The sequence below is a fragment of the Arvicola amphibius genome, chromosome 3 (genome assembly GCF_903992535.2).
Source record: "Arvicola amphibius chromosome 3, mArvAmp1.2, whole genome shotgun sequence".
NCBI classification, from domain to species: domain Eukaryota; kingdom Metazoa; phylum Chordata; class Mammalia; order Rodentia; family Cricetidae; genus Arvicola; species Arvicola amphibius.
In genome coordinates, this window is record NC_052049.1 from 28,290,724 (window position 1) to 28,314,117 (window position 23,394).

The 23,394-nt window shown below is 39.7% G+C and overlaps 1 protein-coding gene across 1 annotated transcript in view; it reads right to left on the minus strand.

Moving 5' to 3' along the window:
* C6 (complement C6) overlaps positions 1 to 23,394 on the minus strand; it is a 76,945-nt gene that overhangs the window by 38,415 nt on the left and 15,136 nt on the right. Inside the window, exons 6-8 of the mRNA XM_038324323.2 lie at positions 13,136 to 13,274; positions 7,965 to 8,165; positions 3,538 to 3,778 (exon numbers count right to left, since the gene is read on the minus strand). Coding sequence (XP_038180251.1) covers positions 3,538 to 3,778; positions 7,965 to 8,165; positions 13,136 to 13,274 — 581 coding nt within the window. The remainder of the gene's footprint in view (positions 1 to 3,537; positions 3,779 to 7,964; positions 8,166 to 13,135; positions 13,275 to 23,394) is intronic.

A 23,394-nucleotide genomic window follows, 5' to 3' on the forward strand; every position in this document is an offset into this window, starting at 1 on the left:
CAGTTTTCTTTTACTTTTTAGGGGTTAGGTCTGCCACATTTGAAGGTACATATTATTTGTCAGGAGTGAATATTAGTTTGAAGCCCTTGTATTTCATTTTCAACTCTAACCCAGAAGATGGCTATTTCCTTCAGTGTTGAGGAATAAATATGTATATCTGGTAACACCATTTTTTAGTCAAAAAATGAAGCATCTATAGCTTACAATTCTTTTGTTCTTATTCCTTCATTCTCTTTTTAAAGCTTATAAATTAGAATTAAATGTATGTGACTAATTAATCATAACACATCGATTTACCCAAGGGCAAAGTTAATTTCATATACTTGAGGACCATACGTGAATCCTTAAAGAAATGAAGAAAGACTCTGTTTCATGGTGATAACAAGACAGTGATTAAAGAAGCAAGGTCTCACTGGTGACTTTCTGTGCATGCTCTTTGGTCCCAATTAGTGGCACACATGTGGTCTTTGCACGTATTAAATGGGGGAGTCTCCCCCGGGGCTGTGGTACCTGACCTGTCTTTATGCTGTCGCAAAGGGATGAGTGTGTTTCTGTAGCACCTCGGTCTTTTCTGAATGAGCAAGTCAGCAGCTCGAGTCAAAACACTGTGCTCAACAATTTGCTTTATCAATATATAGTAAAGGCTTAGAAATAATTTAGAAAACATTATTGATGGAGGACTCCCATTGGCTAATAAAGAAACTGCCTGGCCCATTTGATTGGCCAGCCCTTAGGTGGGCGGAGTAGACAGAACAGGAAGAAGGAAGTGAGGTAGATGGCTCAGTCAGATGCCACGCCTCTCCTAAGTTAGGCAGACCGCCATGCCTCTCCTGAGAGAGACTCGATGAAGCTCCAGCCCAAGATGGACATACGCTTGAATCTTTCCGGTAAGACACCACTTTGTGGTGCTACACAGATTATTAGAAATGGGTTAAAGCAAGATGTGAGTAAGAGGCTGAAAATAATGGGCCAGGCAGTATTTAAAAGAATACAATTTGTGTGTTGTTATTTCGGGTTTTAAGCTAGCTGGTGGCCGAGAGCAGGGCGGCCACCACTACACATTATGCTGAGAAATACTGAGGTGATTATTTTTTCTCCTCAAATTCAAAGCAGAAGATGACTTCCTCACAAAAGGACTTTAAAATTACCCTCCTGTTCAGAGTATCCTCATTACTTACAGCCCACTCCGTATTTGTGAGATTCTTTCACCTCGTGTGCTGAAGTAGTCAACTTTTATTCAAGTTTTTAGCATACTGATGGGGCACTGAACAACAGAGAAATGAGGCAGGGATGGAATGCAAACAAAACACGGTTCAATTAAATTGCATTCTCATGGAAGGAAAAGTACCGCGGAACACCTAAGCTATTTTAGAAAAAACAAAAAAAGAAAGACAAGATGTGTAGTTGCTGTGGAAGAAAGCCTAAGAATCTACAATCTAGTTTTAATCTTCTTTCTAGATTAAGAAAGTGAGAAAAAGAAAAGGTTCATTTAGAGAGCAAAATGCAGGAATGCCCACCTTTTGGAGACTTCCATTCTAATAGGATTTACTCTGTCCCAGTGTGATTTATTTTCATCATAATTAAGATGGCACGGTAATATTACTGTAGCCCAAAAGTTTTCTGAACATAAAAACATTCAGAGTATAAGAATATTGAACACAATGTTATTGGATGTATGGGATACAGCCACATGGATATGTATGCTGTAAATACTATTATATACATAGAAAATGTCTGTGTATATCCAATGTATCTGTATATGAATACGTATGAAGGTTTAGTTTTAGCTCCCTCTCACATCACATGTTCTTTTATGTATCTCTGCTAGTCTCCACCTCTGTTTATAAAGAAAGAGACTGAAGGTGAGAATTTTTAGCTGGAAAGCAGAGCCTGTCACTCTTTTGTTTCGGTTACAGGTCTTCAACTACTGAAGTATTGGGTGGTTGGTTAAAGGTTCACGCTGTTCTTTGACCTAGTCTCTAAGCAGTAAGAAGCTTTGCTCTGTATGCTTGACAAGAACATTCATTAAACAGGAAACTTTTGCCTAGGCTCCAACAGCAGTGACCAGAATAGTTTCATCTGCAGGCCTGATGGGGTTCAAGGGCCAGGAGCTCCTCCTGTTTGTGTTGTTGATGTTGGTGCCGTTTTCAGTGGTGGAGAACACCAAGCATATCGTGCAAGCCTTGCTTCAGTAGAAAGAATGACTGAAATGGAGCACAGTGGGCGGGCACGATGTACCCTACATAACAGTGTGAGTCTCCTGAGATTTTAGAAAATACACCAGATCAATTTATACAACCTCCCCTGAAAACCCTGACTGGCATTTGTTTCATCCCCTTTATTGGGAAGCCCTTCAAGAGGGATGGTTCTGATGGTTCGGAAGGACTCGGCAGGGCGTATCACACATCAATATTTTCTCTACTGATATGTAAGAATAGAGGACTAGCAATAATGGCCCCAGGGCTGATCGGTTACTGTATTTTAAAATAAACATCTACATTGTTTTGTACAAAAACATAGTGACCATTAATTTTTGACTTATTTGGAGGAATTCATGAGTTGTTTTCTGGTTACCATTATTTCCCAATTTTTATCTTAAGGGATCCATGAGAGATGATCAGAAGGGCACTATTTAAAGTCACACAGGTGTCTGAAAACAACGCAACCTAAATTTTTTTATGTATAATAATAATCATAATTAGTATTTGAAGTTTTAGATAATATTCAAGAAACCAAGATGCTTGGTATATGTTGCAGCTTTCTATGTAAACTAAAACATTTACTCTGTTCCTTAGGGCGTAACATTTAAAGCTTTCTTAAAATAAAGTACTTTGCACTTGTAAATTTCAACAGTAATGACTATTTGGCCCTCATTTACTTAGTCTCTTGTCAAGTCCCTAATTATTCTTTGATCCTACACCATTGGTCTTTACTTAAAATCATTAAGAGAATAATTGCTTTTGAATTTACTGTAAATTGTTGTGATATGTTATTTGCTATAAAATGTTATAAGTAAATTATGCTTTTTTGTGTCTTGAGGTAGTAACAAGCATCTCCTTTAAGTGACCATGACTTATATTGGGCCACACTTCATAACCTCATACATATGAAGTAAAACATAGTTATTTCTTCTTCTCCTTCTTCTTCTTCTCCTTCTTCTTCTTCTTCTTCTTCTTCTTTTTCTTCTTCTTCTTCTTCTTCTTCTTCTTCTTCTTCTTCTTCTTCTTCTTCTTCTTCTTCTTCTTCTTCTTCTTCTTCTTCTTCTTCTTCCTCTTCCCCCTCTTCCTCCTCCTCCTCTCCTCCACCTCCTCCTCTTCCATCATCACCATCATCATCATCATCATCATCATCCTTATTTATTGTTTTATTTTATTTCAGCATGTTTGCTTTTGGTTATATTTGCTTTTGATTATCTCAATTTTGGCAACAACAAAAAAAGATCAAAATAAAATCAAGGCAGATTCACTAGAAGAAAGGAATAGGAGAAAAGACATATCCCATGCTATTGTCAAGCCAGACACACAAAAGGCCACACACCTGAGTTCTGAAGTTCCTGACTGCTGAATTGGTAGAGAAGGTCATACTTGCCCCCCAGGGAGCCCGAGGTGAAGTAATGGGTCCCGAAGTCATCGAATATCCTGCTGTAGGAAGCTGAGTTGTATTCTAAAGGCAGATGGAGAAGGGCTTTCTGAAAGACATCTGAAAGCTGCAGGTCTGTGCTTTTCATCGTAAAATTTAAGACTTTTATCACTTTATGGATCCTAACAAAGCTAGAATCCTAAGAAAAAGGGGCAGAAAGCATAAGAACAAAAATGAAACTAAGGAAACGGAGATCAGGAAAACGTGAGGAATCTATTCTTTAAACATCATCTTTTCATTAGCTCTGTTTCTATCACAAGATAAAAATAATTCCACTCTATGGCATGTTTTCACATATGAGCCACCCTCCAGTGTCTTCGCCTGCGGTGTTCAAAGCGCTAAACACACAGACTATCTCAATAATGTACACCATGTGGCTTCAGCGTACATTCTCCACCAAGGAAGAGATCCGTGATCAGAAACATTAGTCTTTATGACTCTCTGTGCACAGCTGTACCATCAGTGAGTTTCCATTTGGATTGCCCTAATGCTAATAGTTGAAAATAATAATAAAAAAGATTACATAAAGATTCAACTGGAATTGTTGTAGGTGATAATCACTAACTACAAAGATGCATTAAGTCTATACATTTTAGCCGTCTATTGACAGATGAAGAAAATATGCAAATTCACACCCTGCCCTAGAAGACCACATTTTCTGTCACTAAGTAGTGCAATTAAACTAATTCCTTATATTCAATTTCTGCCACTCATATGCAGAAGAGGGAAGGTTTTTTTTTAATTGTTGTTTTTAACAAACACCTCTGCTTGTTTCTTCATTTCTTGTTATCTAGGTTAATTGGAGGTTAAACAGTTGATACTGTATTATGGTCTCATTCCTTTACACTCTCCTACCTAACTGCTGGCATTTATGAGAATATTCAGGGACACTGTGTTTACAAATTATGTATTTTAACTGATCTCTCAAGTCTGACAAATTATGTTATGTAAGCAATGGTAACAGAATAACTACCATATTTTAGCAAAGAGATTTTGTTGCAACTGTTAATTATAAAATAGCCTTTTTACTGTACGCTATAATTATGACATCAAAAATGCTAATACAAAAACCAAAAACATTGTAAGGATAGAAAGGAGCTATCGTTTACTCTTTCTTTACACTCTCCAGTCTCTTCTCTTCGTGTGTTCTTGACTTCACTTTAGTTTCTGTTCAGTTATGTCAGATGCACTGGCTACAGAAGCGATCGAGTCAGAGAATGACTGCTCCTTTGTAAGCTTGTGTTTCAGTGTGCGTCCATCAACTCTATTTGTGAACATTAACATGTGAATTTTGTCCAACAGCCCCCAAACTTGGAGCATCTCTGTTCTTTTGCTAAGAGACAAGTACCATAAAGTAAGCTTTTGGAGGTTCAATATTTAGAGTGTTCTTTATGGAACCAATCATGGGAAGCATATGCTCAACCTTGGTAGCTCAACATAGCAGAAGCACAGGCACGACCGGCTACAACTGCGTGAGGGCTGGAACCGGCTGGTTTAGACCAAGAAGTTATATTGCACCAGGGTAGTAAGCAATAGAAATACATTTCATCAATTCGTGAGTTCTTGCTGGGCTTGGATTGTATTTTGTGGTTTTGTAAAGTAAAGAAGATAATCACCAAGCCTCACGGAATTGATTACTGTTTGGCTCTGAAGCAATTCTCTGCCCAGGGAATAAGCTTAGTCTGATCTGGAATTGACAAAACAAAAAAAAAAACAGCGCACCCTGGGTTCAAGGGAAGGGCCTGGATCAATTGACAAGTTTCTGGCATGTCTCAGGATTTGCACTAAGGAAGCATTTTCTCCTTAGGTCGACTAGAATAAAGACATGCTCTGTTCAGATGGACTCTACCTTCTATGTCCATCATGATATTGGGCTGAGCCATATGAGGGTGACAATTTTAAGGCAGAATGGTTGAAAAGTAGCAATTTCATATACTTTAGACTGTAAATAGGCCCAAATGTTTTGATTTGGGGGGGGGGGCTATTAAGGTAAAAATAGCTCTTTTTCACAGAAAGGGTTTTTTTTTTCCTCATGGTTTATTTTTTTTATATATTTAAAAATTTCCATCTCCTCCCCTCCTCCTCCCCCCTCCCTCCCCTCCTCCTCCCCCTTCCCTCCCCTCCTTCTCCCCCTTCCCTCCCCTCCCCTCCACCTATACCTCCCCTCCCTCCCTCTCAAGGCCAAGGAGCCATCAGGGTTCCCCACTCTATGCTAAGACCAAGGTCCTCCCAACTCCCCCCAGGTCCAGGAAGGTGATCGACCAAGCTGAGAAGGCTCCCACAGAGCCCGTCCATGCAGAAGAATCAGAGCCCACAGCCATTGTCCTTTGCCAGAAAAGGGTTTGTATGTGTGCTCGCTAGCATGTCTAAAACATTTATGTCCAACTATTGGAAGCCTGTCTTAAAGTCAGGCCGCCGCCTATAGATCACCTGCATTTCCTCAGTTTCCACGTCTCCTTCCAACTCTATGCTCTACTTTTAGACAATTACGTATAGCAATGAATGCTTTGTCAGGGTGATGTGAATATTTGATCAAACACCAGATTCCTAGATGGTATGAATTAATAGATTGAAAGAAGGGAGTGTATGTGTCTATAGAAAAACCCAAAGCAGACTGCATAAAAAAGTCAAAGGTATTCTATGTGATTTATAAGAAACATATTCGGTTATTTAAGGCAAACCCGATGACTTGAGTCTGATCCCTGAGACTCAAGGGATAGGAAGAGAGAATAAACTCCAATAAGTCTGACCTCCACACACATACTGTGGGGTGTGTGCTTCCACATGTGAGGACAAACCCACACATACATACACACACATTAATAAATGAGTGCAGAATTTTTAAAGGTATTTTAAACTTGACAGGGCAGTTACAGCTCACGAGATCTCAATATTATGATTACAAGAAGACCTGCATCATGTACACACCAATCAACACACCCAAATGTGAATGGGGTAAATTTCACAAGGCCCTACCCCCTAGATTAGGATCTAAAGGTAATCAATAATCTATAGATATGCTGCTAAGAGAATGAGAACCAGTTTTCTCCAGAAATGAACGTCTCATAGGTTATAAAATCTCAAAGTATCAGCTCTGAACATGTCTGCATGTGGGCAGCGTTAAATGGGCTCAGTAGGTTAATCTCTCTCTCTCTCTCTCTCTCTCTCTCTCTCCTCTCTCTCTCTCTCTCTCTCTCTCTCTCTCTCTGTGTGTGTGTGTGTGTGTGTGTAACAATAATTAAGGAAGAAAATGCCTTGAATTCGAGAGGGAGTAGAGTGGCAGGGAAGGAGTTTGGGGCGGGGAGGAAGGGTGGAAATGATATAAACACAATACTCATATATAAAAGTCTCAAAAGGTTTCTTTAAAATGAAGAAAATACATAAAAAATCACAGGCAGTCTAAAAAAATAGTCCACCATTGGCAACATCATAATAAAACAAAATCTTGTTGTATAACTTATTTTATTTATTTATTTAGTTTTTGATTTTTCAAGACAAAGTTTCTCTGTAGCTTTGGAACCTGTTCTGGAACTAGCTCTTGTAGGCCAGGCTGGCTTTGAACTCCCAGAGATCCGCCTGCCTCTGCCTCCTGAGTGCTGGGATTAAAGGCGTGAGCCACCTCAGCCTAGCTTTACTTTGTATAATTTCTAGATGCTTAAAAAATAGCTTTCTGGGGGCTAAAGGGGGGACTTAGCAATTAAGAGAACTGGCTGTTTTTCCAGAGGACCTGAGTTTGGTTCCAGCACCACATCTATTATCTCAAAATTGTTGGTCATTCCAGTTCAGGGGGTTCTCACACCCTCTTCTGGCCTCTGTGGGTATCCACATACATGTGGCATATACTTACACATACATACATGTAAAAAATTAAAATGATACTTAAACTTTATTTTTTAAAAAAATCCAGGCCGGGCTGCGGTGGCGCACGCCTTTAATCCCAGCACTCGGGAGGCAGAGGCAGGCGGATCTCTGTGAGTTCGAAGCCAACCTGGGCTACAAGAGCTAGTTCCGGGACAGTCTCCAAAAAGCTACAGAAGAAACCCTGTCTCGAAAAACCAAAAAAAAAAAAAAAAAAAAAAAATCCACATTGACTGCAACATGGGACAGAAAATTGAAAATAAAACAAATACAACTCACAACCCAGTTCATAGAAGGGAACGTTAGTGGTGCAATACCCCTTTAAGTTCTAAAATGACAGCTACAAAAAGCGAGTCTATTTAAGCATCTCCTAGGAATTCCACATGTATAGACATGTTCAGCTTCTTGTTGCCTGGATAGGCATTGATTCTAAGGAAGAATGCATGATGCAGAAGTGTCTTTCTTACCTTTTTGTGGGAGGCTTGAATGGCTTCCCTGATGGCGAAGTTATGTTGGGTTCTTTCACTTTTCCTTGAGGAAAAAAATATTGGCACAAAGATAGAGCTTTTCTTCTCAGCTGATGTTGAAACTTTTTTATCTTTCTTCCTTCCAAAACTGATTAGATCTTTGTAGAAATCTGTTTTAAAGTCATCTTCTACAGTTTGTACCTGGCCAGCAGAATACATATAAAATAAATAACATTATTTAGGGAGAGAATCCGGGTTGGTAGATGCAATACTAATGAGATGCCATGGATAAACATAGGTCTAAAGAAGCAGCATTTTAAGCAGCTTGATTAGTGAAAGAGCACAGAACCTGAGACTTGAAGATGATAAGCTGTGAAAGCTAGTATGTATGTATGCATGTATGTATGCATGTATGCATGCATGTATGTATGTATGTATGTATACACACATATATGTAATTTTTGATTGGTTATTTGGGAATTTCATATCATGTATCCTGTTCACACTCATTTCCCAATCCTCGTCGGTCCACTCCTCCACCCTTATGACCACCCCCCCTTGAAGAAGAAGAAAAAGAAGAAGAGGAAAAAAGAAACAAACAGGGGTCCAATTTGTGCTGCCCATATACTCAATAGAGCATGGTCAAACTCTTAGTGGCCAGCCTCTTAAAGAAAACTGAATCTTTCCCCAACCACAGTCTTTCTAGGAGCCATCAATTGGCGAGAGCTACGCTACAGCATCCTTATCATGGTTTTAACAGTTCTCTTTGATGTCTAGGAGGTTACTTTCGGGGGGGAGGGGTTGGAGGGGTTGTCACAGAAATCTTCCCTGTCCTTCTTTTTCAACCTTGAGTCTGCAGCCGTCAATGCCACTGCAGCTGTAGCTTCCTCGCCCTTTACAGCCAGCGCAGTCACAGATCCTGGACTTCCGCATGGTTTCTGGTAACCGCCCAGACCACAGACGTCCTCATGATCTCCAGCAGCAACACGGGCCCTGGACCTCGACATTTTTATAATTTTATGTGTATCAGTGTTTTGCATGTGTGTATACCTGCGCACTGCTCATGTGCTTGGTGCCTGCAGAAATCGGTCACCATCTGTCATGTAGTGCTGGGAACCAACTCGACTTCCTGCAGGAGTAGCAAGTGCTCTGAACCACCGGGCCATCTCTTCAGCCCTCAAGGAAGGCTATTTTTGCATATTTTCATTATACAGAGTAAACTGTTTCCTTATGATACTGTCAATGACGGGGCCGAGTTTTAAGGCTGCTTGTGATTTTAGTGTGGTGTGGGATTTAATTTAAAGTATTTTTCAGAGAGCCACTTCTGAGGCAAAAGAGGGTGGGGAGAGATTCTGTATGTCCTTATCCCCACTCTCTTTGCCTGTGGTCATGTCAGAGGAACAGCAGGTGACAACTGAGCTTCAGGAGTTCAGTCCACCATGATGCAAGACACTAATGGGTGAATCTTGGATAGGCAAAGCTCTGAGGGCTTCAGCTCCAGAAAGTCTCTTGTGAGTATGGTGTCTTTACATGGTTGCCACTGCCATTTTTCTCTGGTATCTGGCACAGGACGAATGGGAGATTCCCCACTGCCTTTAATGTAATGTGATTATCTCATGGAAATATTCCATTCTACTAGGCATTTTTACCTGTGGATTATTATGAAGGTGATTTCCTTTTAAGCTGTACCGTTTAGCTGAAGTAATGATTTAATTTAACAATAGTCTTAGTTTAAATAGAATTTTGATGATTAAGGGTTTTTTTTTAACAAATGTAGTAAGGGATTATGACAGAAGTTAGTTTAGTGGGAAAATTAATATAGATAATGGCAGGAAATGGTGTTGCTCTTGCCTCTGATGAAGCAAGGGTTGCAGAGATAGAAAATAGAAACAAGAAAATGTCACACAGCTAGGACTTTTGAATTTACCTTGATGAATTGTATAGACTGTAGTTTGGGTTAATGGTTAAAGAAAACCACTGACTCTCAGGAGTCAGCTCAAGTTCTTTTTGATGTTGGGAAATGTGTTCCTGGGTTTTGGTGTACATCATAGCCAATTGTGTGATTGGTCTTCCGGCTCCGTGGCTCCCCTTCAAGTCCTCAGCTGCTGAAGGCTGATATCACAGAAACACTCTTTGTCTTACTATTTATTAACCATGCCTCTGAGATGGAGGGCAAGTTTGAAACCCACTTGAGCTAAGGATAAAAACAGGGTTATTTCTCAAGAACTCAAGCCTCAGCTATAGTTAGGACAGCAAGGAGAACGGATGATTAAAATACTCAAAAAATAAATCAGAACTATCTTGTCTGGTCAGCAATTGAAAAATATTTCTTATTTTAAGTATTAACTACTAAAATTCACTGAGAGACAAATTGTTTGTTGCATTAAACAGCTTGAGAGATAAGCCAAGAAAAGAAGGAAACCTAACCGCGCTGTAAAAGACAACTGTTCAGTGATAACATAATCAAATCTCGGTGTTGTGTTCAGCTACTGCAGTATGCACTGGTTAAAATCTAAAATGCTCACAAATTGAACCTCTCAGCCAATAGCAAAACAAGAAGGGCATGTTATTAAAGGCATGCCTTATAGCTGTGTAGATTTCTTTATAGGTCCTTTAAAAACCCAGACTACATGAGCTTAAAGACTAAGATATTAGGGACCAGCAAGATGACTCAATGGTTCTGTGGTGATTTGAATAGGAATGGCCTCCATAGGCCATTCATAGATTTGAATGCTCATTCATTAGCAAATAGTACTACTTGACTACTTAGGAGGTGTGGCCTTGTTGGAGTAGGTAAAGCCTTGTTGGAAAAAAAAAGTATCACTAGGAGTGGACTTCGTGGTTTTAAATGCTCAAGCCAGACCCAGTGTCTCTCTCATCCAGCTGCCTGCTGGTCCAGATGTAGAACTCGGAGCTATCTCTCCAGTATCATGTTTGCCTTTATGCTGCCATGCTTCCCGCCATTATGACAATGGACTAAACCACTGAACTGGAAGCCAACCCCAAATTAAATGCTTTCCTTTATAAGGTCATGGTGTCTCTTTATGTCAACGGGACACTGACTAAGATAGGGTTTAATTCCAAAGACCCACATGGTGGAATTGTAAAAGTTATCCTCTGAGCCCCACTTGTGGCATGTACTTGTGTGTGTGCAGGTGCACATACAAACACACACACACACACATACAGAGATAAATGAATAAACAAGTAGGTAATAAAACATATTCTAAAAATAGAACCAGATGTTAGCAGGCAAGGAGGCAGTTTAAGTCTTCCTGAACAGAAACTCAAAGAAGATTTTTGCCAAATGTATTTGTGTGGAAAGAGACAGATTCATGAGTGAGCAGTGACAAAACCGTCTATTAGACTGAGAAATTGGAATCAGGTCTGATAACATATTTTGCTTAAATATTTGTATTTATATCCATTCATAAAAGCAGTATTTCACTTATCATAAGTTACTAATAAATATTGACTGCCTGCATAAAATATTTAAGGTTGATCACACTTGTATTTTGTGATGATTGTGTTGTAAAGATATATAGGAGGTAAATCAACACGCATTATAAAAATAAATGCAGGGATCTTAAGAAGAGAGAGATGGGATGTAGTAGGATCATGGGAATGCTACCGTGTAAACTGTGTGAAGTGGATTCCTGCTGAGGTTATTGTGGCTACGACTGCTGTTGAAAATTGTATTTTTAAGAGTAAGTTTATGAACTACTCATTTAGGAGTTAGAAAACACCCTCCAGTAGAATATCACAGGCATATTTCCTTCTTCAAAGCCTCTTTAAAATTGTATACCCTAAGAAAATTGTTATTCGTCTTCCAGAGTTATTAGACTGTGGCCTTGGGCCCTAAGTCGTATTCCAAACCCAGTAGTGTATATTACATGTTTTTTTTAAATTGAGTTTATTAGATTGGAAAATGCCTGTATTTAGGTGCTTAAAAGATGTCATTTATTTTAAAACATTACATTTATGTATGCGTGCATGCATTTATTCATTTATTCTGTGTCTATATGTGTGGGCAGGCGCATGCCACAGTGCACGTTTAGACATAAAGGACAGTTTACAGAAGTCTATTTTCTCCATCCACAGTGTATGTTCTGTGGATTGAACTTAAGACTTTGGACTTCGGCAACAAGCACATTCACCCATGAGTGCTGCCGTCGGCACTGCAGAGGTCTTTTTTAAAGCAGTATTGACATATTTCTTATTGAGTACCTACTACCATGAAGAAAGTCTCACAAATTGTTAGATTCCGAAATTCTCCCTAGCAGTCAAATCTGCAAGCAAAAAATGCGATGACTAAAACCATGTATTTTGCATTTTTCTTATTGAAAATCAAAAGAAGGTATTGGTTACTGTCTTAGTTACTGATCTATTCTGTAAAGAGACACAATGACTAAGGTAACTTATAAAAGAAAGCATTAATTGGGGGTTTGCTTACAGTTTCAAAGGTTTAAGCCACTGTCAGTGAGGCATGGTGCTGGAGAAGTAGCTGAGAGCTACATTCTGATCTTCAAGACACTGAGCCTGGCCTGGGCTTTTGAAACCTCAAAGTCCACCCGTAATGGCACATTTTCTTCAACAAGGCCACACCTCCTAATCCTTCTAGTCCTTCTAATCCTTCCAAACAGTTCCATTCCCTGGTGACCAAACATTCAGGTATATGAGCTTAGAAGGGCCATTCTTATTCAGACCACCACACCATCACATTCCCTTCTTTTTGGTTCCTAGGTTACTATCCAGCGCTGCCATGTGGTGCTTGCTCATTACCATACAGGAAAACTAGCAAATTAGTAAAATAGACAGGAGATAAGCCAATATGTTTTATATTCAGAACTATCATGTTTTTGTTGTTGTTGTTTTTTTTTTTGATAAGAACTTGAGACTGTTTTTACATCTGTCTCCTGGTTATCTGAGTGAAAAATCTATGGTAAGAGAATATTCTGAATAAATAATCCATTTTGGGGTATGAACATGTTTTGAAGTTATATGTTCATGGAGTACAGATGTTTATTTGATGCTGGGTAAATTGGTTACCTTTTCTTTTCTTCCTCCAGTAAATCAGTGAAAATAATCCTGACTTCATTGGGTTTTGGAAGGATTAAATAGAAGCATATAGTGTGTAATGTTGGCATAGCCACCACACTACACCGCCATACCTCGAAGTTAACAGTTTCCAGATTGGCCGGAACACGGTATGGATTACTTGCTCGAATGCTTTTGACAGTTTTACATATTCCTCCATTGAAAGAGTTATCAAGCACATCTCCTCTGGGCTCTCCTGCCAGAATATGAAACCTGGAAACAGAGCAATTTTCAAGAATTCAATAGATGTAGAGCAATCTTTAAAATTTACCTTACTTATATGAAAGAAATTCCTTTTCTTAGACATTCTTGACTTCTGACAAATGACTCCAAGGGAAGGCTTACTTTCTCTTCTCTGTGATGAGGCATTTGTAAAGTACTGGATATCCTAAACTCAGCCCCATTAACTCTAAAAGTTCTGGGATTTTTTTTTTTTTTTTTTTTTTTGGTTTTTCGAGACAGGGTTTCCCTGTAGTTTCTAGTTCTGGGATTTTAACATGAAACAAATTTGAACTTTCAGTTTTTATCATTTATAAAGTTGATACAGACAATGGAAGCATATTAAGGTATAGGAAAAGAATATTGATAGAGAGTAAATTATGAAATAGTAATATGGAAACAATAGTATTGTAATAATAGTTCTATATTGTGATATAATTACATTTAAATGTATTTTATTTATCAAATGTTTATGTATCATTTATTAAATTCCTATGAAACAAGCAATACTAAGTGGTTTACAAACATTAAACAATTTAACATTTAAATGACTATATTTTATAGATAGAATTATTTATACTTATTTTATAAGTAAAGAAATTGAGGCAGTAAGGATTAGCTGAGTTAAATTCATGTATTCAAGAAATTATTAGCAGCTTGAGGAAATTTTTCATTTATCTCATACAGTCTTCTAGTTTCTTAGAGAGGGTAATACATATTCTCTGAGTGAACAGCTTTCTGATCAAAACTTTGGTAATGTTGCATTTACGTAGATGACCAAAATTATCTTTATAAAGATTATGCTAGAGTCTTTAAAGATATATTCAGTTTCCATATATGCCTGCTCAGGTAACCTTGTCTTCCATAGGATACAAAATACAGTTCTAGAGAATGGCATTGAGAAATTCCATGTAGTAGAAGTGTTCTCTGTCCTCTCTCGCTCATGCACAAGGACATTCATCAGTTCTGATGGGGGTGTGTGCTCAAATGGACCCTGCATCTTTCCGAAGATCACGTGGCTGCATTATTATCTTCCTGTTTATGTGAGAAAAGACAAATAGATTCATTTCCTTGGGAAGGCATCAAGAAGCAGTTCAATATGTGGATTCGGGTACTCTGCTGTAGTGCATTTGGATTTCATTTAGAGAACTAATTATTCAGACATTTAACTCTAACCAGTTGGCACAATGTCCTCAGATGAAGGTGAGCAAAGGAAGGAGGAACAAGAGAGGGTCAAAAGGGTGGGAAGGGGAATGAGGAGTTAAATATAAATACAGTACAATACAGCTGCATGAAGATGTCATAGTAAGAATGACTGAGAAAGAAAGGAACAAGGATAATTGAAAAGTTATGAAGCTAGAACACCAAAAACAAATTATTGCCTAGTATGAAGAAGTTGTGATTTTTCTACCAACATGAATGCAGCCCACATATTTTAAAACATCTGCTATGTTTTCTCCCCTTAAAAATGGAGGCAACAATTGCTACCTTCAGGTAGTGTGGGGAGTTAACAACGGTTAGCACAAGACTAGTCTGCTAGCCTGCCCTACAGAATATAAAGGTATATTTTAGTTTCCCTCGCTTTCCAGTGGAGAAAGTGCACTTTGTTGCATTAGATGAGTTGCACCTTGACTTTAAGAGTGTTTGCTGGGCTGGAGAGATGGCTCAGTGGTTAAGAGCATTGCCTGCTCTTCCAAAGGTCCTGAGTTCAATTCCCAGCAACCACATGGTGGCTCACAACCATCTATAATGGGGTCTGGTGCCCTCCTCTGGCCTGGAGGCATACACACAGACAGAATATTGTATATGTAATGAATGAATGAATGAATGAATGAATAAATAAATATTTTTTTTAAAAGAGTGTTTGCTTGCTTGCAGTATTTAACACCACTGGACAAAAGTCGACTGTGTATCTGAAGCACACCAAAAAACACAACAAAAACTAATCTTACTCTAGTTCAAAATGCCAACTACTCAAAAGATAAACAAAACGAAATGTTGACAAAGAAACGAAAAAAGGACAGTGGGAGTGGTAGTCAATAGAGTCACTATGGAAAACAGTATGGAGGGTCCCGAAATACGCTAGAACTGTCCCACAGTACAACATCCCTACTGTAGGGTATGTAGTCAAAGGGTGAGGTGTTGTGCACGCCAAAGAAATGACTGCACTCATTTTACTGCGGCACTATTTATAATCGTTAAGATACAGGATTAACCTAGATGTACAGCGAAAGACAAGAATGCAATGGAAATACATTCCCCACAGAGTAGTGTGGGTAATAGTTAATATACGATATTAAATGGACCAGCCAAGCACACAAGGACAAATGCCTCATGGTTTCACTTATGTGTGGAAGCTAAGTTGATTTCAGAAAAAATACAGAGTCATGACTAACAATGTCTGGTAAAAGGATGATGAACGAGTGCACAGTTATTCATTAATCATCTATATAATGGGTACATAGAAAAAATAACTTCTATGTTATAGTACAGAAAGTTAGCAAACTCGGCAGCGATTACTTGGTATAATTGAATATTTTAAAATATCTAGTGGAATGTATTTTGAGTGTTCCTAACACAAAGAAATGAAGTGTCTGGATAACAGATGTCTTGATTTCCCTAATCTCATAATTAGACATGGTACATATGTGTCAAAATGCTATACTGCACCTCATAGATATTCATGACTATGAAATTGCTGGTTAAAATGTATTTAAAGAGCCGGGCGGTGGTGGCGCACGCCTTTAATCCCAGCACTCGGGAGGCAGAGGCAGGCGGATCTCTGAGTTTGAGACCAGCCTGGTCTACAAGAGCTAGATCCAGGACAGGCTCTAGAAACTACAGGGAAACCCTGTCTCAAAAAACCAAAAAAAATGTATTTAAAATGTTGAATATTACAAATAAAATGCACTTATTCTAAAAAAAGCCAACATGAAGAGAACGATTGCATTTATGATGGCATTTTGAAGAAATGTCTCAGAAATATACTGAAGAAACAGAGATCTACAAGGTTAGACATCGTTAGAATGGTCAAAAAGGGGTCAATAAATACAAAGACACCCCACATTTATGTGCTGGAAGAAGTTTTATTATTAATATGGCAGTACTTCTTAAACTGACATATGGATGTGGAACAACCCAATCAAATCTATTATGGTTTGGATGTGAAGTGTTCTTCTAGAAGATTCATAGGTTAAAGGAACGGTACCCAGTTGTAGGTAGTACTGCCTTTGGAAGTTCCCTTCAGGGAAAGGGACCTACGAGCAAGAGAAAGGCTAGTTGAGCTTGTCCTCACAGCTGAGTCTTGTCCAGTGTCCCTCAATCTCTTTCTGTCCCCCAGCTGTGAGTTGAGTGGCCTCTGCCACATGCTCAGAACAGTGTGGTATTCTGTCTCATCATTGGTTTGCGTAGAGGCTGAGCTTTCTGAAACCATAGGAAAGATCTGAAAACAATTCTTCATTTAGTTGTTCCTTTCAGATGTTTTGTTTTCTTTCTCTCTCTTTTGTTTCTTTGCTTCTTTGTTTGTTTGATTGCTTGTTTCTCTTCCATCCTTTGTTCCTTCCTTTCTCTTTATATTAAATTTGTTTTACATACCAACCACTGTTCTCCTCTCTCCTCTCTTCCTGCTCCCCCGATGCTTCCAGTTTGCCTCCCATCTACTCTTCCATTCAGAAAGGGGCAGGCCTCACAGGAAAGTCAACAAAGCAAGGCATATCAAGTTGAGACAGGACCAAGCTCCTCCCCCTGCAGCAAGGCTGGGCAAAGCATCCCTGCATGGAGAATATGTCCCAAAAGGCCAGGGACTAGTCCTAATCCTACTGCCAGGGGCCACACAAACAGACCAAGCTATTCAACTGTCACATGCATGCAGAGGGTCTAGGTTAGTCCCATGCAGCCTCCCTAACTGCCACTTCAGAGTCCATTAGCTCTCACTATCTCAGGTCAGTTGTCTTTGTGGGTTTCCCCACCATGATCTTGAAGGCTCTTGTTCATAAAATCCCTTCAACCTCTCTTCAAGTGGCCAGAGCTCGGCCCAGTTGTTGGCGGTGGATCTCTGCATCTACCTCCATCAGTTACTGGATGAAGCTCTCTGAAGACAATTAGAGTATGGATGAAGGCTCACTAATGACAATTAGGGTAATCACCAATCAATCAGATGTTTTGTCATGACAATAAAAAGTGTCATATATATTTTGGAGATCAGCCCTCTGTCTGATGTGGAGTTGATGAAGATCTTTTCCCATTTTGTAGGCTGCCATTTGTCTTGTTGACTGTGTCCTTTGCTTTAAAGAAGCTTCACAGTTTCAGGAGGTCCCATTTATTAATTGTTTCTCTCAGTGTCTGTGCTACTAGGGTTATATTTAGGAAGTGGTCTCCTGTGCCAATGTGTTCAAGTGTACTTCCCACTTTCTCTTCTGTGAGGTTTATGTTGAGGTCTTTGATCCATTTGAACTTGACTTTTGTGCATGGTGATAGGTATGGATCTATTTTCATTCTACATGTTGATATCTAGTTATGCTAGCACCATTTGTTGAATATGTTTTCTTTTTCCCATTATATATTTTTTGTTTCTTTGTAAAAAAAATCAGGTGTTCATAGATGTGTGGATTGATATCTGGGTCTTTGATTCGGTTCCATTGGTCCTCCTGTCTGTTTTTATGCCAGTATCAGGCTGTTTTCAGTACTTTAGCTCTGTAGTAGAGTTTGAAGTCAGGAATTATGATGTCTTCAGAAGTTTATTGTACAGGATTGTTTTGGCTATTCTGGGTTTTTTACTTTTCCATATGAAGTTGAGTATTGTTCTTTTGAGGTCTGTGAAGAATTTTGCCGAGATTTTGATGGGTGGTGTGGGAAGTCCTTCTGCCTATGCGTTGCTTTGATTGGTTAATGAGTAAAGGAACTGCTTTGGGCCTATAGCAGAGCTGTAGGGGAACAGAGCTGGGTGGGGAAAACTAAAAGAAATGCTGGGAGGGGGAAGGCAGAGGAAGAAGCCATGGAGCTGCCAGTGACCGACACAGATTAATAAAAATGGGTTAATTAAGATGTAACAGTTAGTCAAAAGAAGCTAGAGCTAATGGCCAAGCAGTGATGTAATTAATACAGTTTCTGTATGATTATTTTGGTTCTGGGTGGCTAGGATGAACAAGCAGTTCCTTCAATCAATTGGTGCCCCCTTGGCCAACTAAATCCACATAAAACCTGAGAGGGCTTATGGTTGGAACTACGGTGGTAGTTCCAACTTTTGTTCTTGGTTAATGAAAACATTCATAGCAAATGCTTTCACTCTGGTCCATCTTGTGCTGGTCCAAGAATTTCACCTCTAGTGGCGCAATACGAATGCCCCTGGCCGTCCCTCTTAATCATGGCCTCGGTCCTAAAACCCAACAAAATAGAACTGCAGTCCTATTCCATTATTCCTAGCTGCAGTATCCAGGTGGCTCAGGCCTGCTTTGATTACTCTAATTTTTAAAAATAAATGCTTTGGGCCCTGCGAGAAACTCAGCTAAGAGCATCGAGGGGGCACTGAGAGGCAAGGGGCAGGGATGGTCTGTGACTCGCCTTGCGGTGGGTTGCCTGCCTACTCCCAAGGTCCCACTAAGAGCTCTTGAACTGCAGCAACTTTAAGATACGCTATTGGAGCTGGGATTACCTCGGCTGCTGGCACCAGACTTGCCCTTCAATAGATCATCACGGAAGGATTTAAAGTGGCCTCTGTCAGTATCTCCATACAAGTAGTGCACATAAACTTATGTAGGTGGACATACACATACATATGCACACACACACACACACACACACACACACACACACACACACACTAATGTCTTTTTAAAACGTTTGCACTTAAATGTATACCACCAAAATATCAAAAGCAACCCAATTGGAGAAAATATTTACAAATAAATTATCTGCTGAAGACCAGTATTTACTTTTTTTTCTTTGTTTTGGTTTTTCGAGACAGGGTTTCTCTGCAGTTTTTTTTAGAGCCTGTCCCGGAACTAGCTCTTGTAGACCAGGCTGGCCTCGAACTCACAGAGATCCGCCTGCCTCTGCCTCCTGAGTGCTGGGATTAAAGGCGTGCGCCACCACCGCCCGGCAAGACCAGTATTTACAAAGAATGCTTATAGTCCAATGAAATAAAGAAAAAATTAGTGCATGGTGGGCAAGGGATCAAAGTATCTGAATTTATAGTTCTTTAAAGAACAGATGGAAGCAACTAACAAACACAGAAAAAGATGTTCCATGTTGTGAACCATTCAGGAAATAAAAAATCAAAACCACAGTGAGCTGTCATTTCACACCCACTAGGATAGTTAGCCTTAATGAAAGGCAGCGTTGAAAACAAATGTCTGGAAACAGGGAGATGGCTCAGTGGGTAAAAGTGCTTGCTGAGCAAGCCAGATGATCTGGTGACCGGAGTTTGATCCCTGGAACTCATGTAAAATGTCATATGAGGTTGTGCATATATGTAATCCCAGGGCTCTTAAAGTAAGATAGGAAGCAGGGATGGGAGAGTAAGCCTAGAGCTGAGCCAGATAGCTGCCTAGAGTCTGCAGCGCAGGGAGACACTGTCTCCTAACAAGGTAAAGCAAGAGAATCAGCTCCAGAAAGGTTGTCTTCTGATGTCCACATGTGGCCTGTGGTTCGTGGATGCTCGTATTCACACACACACACACACACACACACACACGTGCATGTGCATACATAGGCACACACACATTCACATACACACACGTACTAAATAAATTAAGAAATAATTTTTTAGAGACCAGAAAGTACCACTAATGACTTGAAATAAGTGACTGCCATATTTAAAATAGGATTGCCTCAGTAGCATGCTTCCAACACGGAGCAGTAATTAAAGCTTTGCTCCATAAAAATGTGTAGGCAAACTGAAATGAGACTGATTTCTCAATCAAACATAACAATGAAAACATAAAACATTGCAGTCACTCTGAAAAATTAGTATAAAATGTTCTAAAATTGTATTCGGGTGATGGCTATATAAATCTGTGATATACTAAGAAATTATTATATATTATTTGTAGGGTTTGAAAATTGAACCACCCTGTATAGTCCAGCCTGGCAGCCTGCAACCCAGGATTTGTTTTTGTGGGTATTTTTTTTCTCAACTTTTGGTCGGTATGCTTCAAAGACTGAATTGTATGGTAGCTGTGAAATATATCCTATATCCTAAATGTTATTTCGAGGAGGAATGGTTTCTATGGGTTCTCTAAGATGCACAGCACACCCAAACAGCTCCAAGTACAACTTGAGATTTGCATTTATTCACATTTTGAATTTCTATCCGTGGGTATTCGAGTGGAGAATTATGGGAAGTTGATCTGGGAAGAGCTTCCTAAAGAACTCAACAGGTCAAGCACAAGTGTCTGCAATGCCTGCATTTGCATATTGTAAGCTAAGAGGGATGCCCGAGGAGTAAAGAATGCTTCTCGTAGAGCTGGTGCCTGCTATGGATCTATATCTGTAGCCAGGGAGAAGGTGCTGGAGAAAAGAAACTAACTCCCTGGTCATAAGGCATCTGTGAAGCTGCTTGTGGAGTTTAAAGACAGGATTCTTATGAAGGTCACTCCATCAGAGTAGGCCTGAGGAATCTTCTGTAGCTTGTCATGGCTAGCTCTGTCAGCTTGACATAAACCCAGAGTCACCCGGGAAGGGGAAACCTCAGCGGAAGAATTTCCCAGATCAGGTTGACTTGTGGCTTGGCTGTGAGGCATTTTCCTACTTGCTCTCTGATAGAGGAGGGCACAGCCCATTGTGAGCGGCGCCGTGCTTAGGAAGGCGAACCTAGGCTGTGTGAGAAATGTCGCTGAGTGAACTGGCGGGCACAAGGCACAAACAGCGCTCTTCTGTGGTTTCCACTTCCGTTCAAGGTTCTTGCCTTTAGCTCCTATCCTGGATTCCCTCAGTGATGGACTATAACATATAAAGTAGATTAAACCCTTTCTTCTCAAAGTTGCTTCTTGGTCAGAGCTAAACCAACTATGGGGAAGGTTCTAGCTCCTGTATTTTCAGTCTCTTAGATGTTTATATTGACTCATATTTTTGTGTTTTAAATACACCCCAGCAATAAACACTTTAGCTTTCTAAAGTGTTGCTTTATTTCATCTTTTTTTTCTGTGCTGGAGGAACTGGAATCTCACACATGCTGGGCAAGTGGCCTTGTGCTAGTTAAAAACACATCAACTAAAAGATATGCATATGCATACATACACATGGCCAAATGTATTTATATGTCGGCTTTGGCTGAGCCTGATAAGAAAACAAGCCACATGTTCATATTGTTTGATTTTGCTTAGTGATTGATGTTGGGAACATAAGTATTGTTAATTTTTTTCTCAGAAAGATGTAAGTTTTAAAAACAGCCAGACGCCTAGAAGATATCTTTTGTGGGCAGAAAAATATTGGAAGGGAAAGGGAGAGGAGGCTGAGATGCTGGGGCCAGTTGATTAGACAGAAATTATAGTAAATCTCAAGACTCTCTCCCTGGGGAGCAAAAGAGAGGACTGGCTGTCCTCAAGTCTGCAGCCAATGCTCATTTCTAAGAATCCTTGGGACAACAGCCCTGGCTGTGGGGAAGCCACAGTTTGCCTGCCAAAGTCCACATAGCATGCGGTCCTCCTCATCTTAGCTCTGGAGACTAGACCCAAAGGCTAAGAGATCAGTTAGAATGTTCCCTACATCAGTTGGAACATTGCAAACTCTTGAAAATCAGAAACATTGTGGTTATCAGTGGGCATGTGGGGCTATGATTTTCTTGCAAGCAAAGGATAACAAGGAAGCCATTTCTACACGTTGATAAAAAAAAATAAGATGTTAAAGCACTGTCATGGGCAAGAGACGCAATTAGAAAATCTGGGGCAGAACTGCAGATCAGTGTGTCGTCATACAAGATACACACGGGGAAACTATATGTGACCATGAACAATTTGGCTGTGACAGTTAACGTAAAAATATGTGTGGAAACCAGCGTCCCTTACTTCAGACTAATGTCTTCTCTACTTTACAAGTGTCATAGAAGCTGGCCCAGTGGCTACTCATTTTTATTATAAATTAAATGAGACTGCATTTCAGTTGTTTGTCCTTCAGACTTCAAAGTTCCATAGTATACATCTGAGACAACAAAAAGTGACGTTGAGAACATCAGTGAAGATGTTTTCATTTCTAAAATTAAATTCAAAAACTCAAAACTTCATTTCGCATTCATGTGTGTGCGTGTGTGTGGTGGGGGCACATGAGTGCCACAGGTACATGCTATGGCACACATGTCGAGGTCAGAGGTCAATATTGAAGAGTTTGTTCTGGCCTTCCACTTCTTTTGAGATAGGATACCAATTGTTTCTGATTCTCAACTGTGAACTCCAAACTATCTGACCTGTGAGCATCCAGCAGAGGCTCCTGCCCCTGTCTGCACCATAGTACCACAGGAGAGGAACTTGACTACAGGTACGCACTGCCATTCCAGCCTTCTTATGTGTGTTCTGGGGATCTCAACGCAGATGACCACACTGTGCAGCCATTGATTTTACACACTGAGCCATCTCTCTCGCCCAAGAGTTAAATGTTTTAAAATTCCAGCATGAAGCAACAGAACCCGACAGCCAATTGGCTTCCTTCTGACCCCAAATTAAAGGGTGGGTTCTTCATCATGGGAATGGAGGACACAGGAGATTATCAATTTTTCTTACATTTCAAACTGAAGTTAGTTCCATTCTCCTTGACTTCTTTCATATTCTCTAAACTATTTGAAAACATAGACATAGCACAATAAATTTAGGTCCCCTTGCTAAATTGCCAGTGCCTTTCTGAAAGAAAAAAATCAGGATTTTAAGTCTCATTCAACAAAGGATGCAATGATGCATGGTCTTGGGTGTTTCTGAGTATTTAAGAGGGTGCTGCTGTGGAGTTAGAGAAACAGATTTGGTTTTGAAGTCTGACCTTGAATTCTGGTTCTACCATTCATGGCTTTCTTTCTGAAGTTCAGTTTCTCGTTACTAAGGTGAGAACAGATGACAACACAAGGTTGCCCCTCTTCCTGTTGGTTAATCACCGATTTACCCATAAATCACATTTTCTATGGGATGGAATCTCT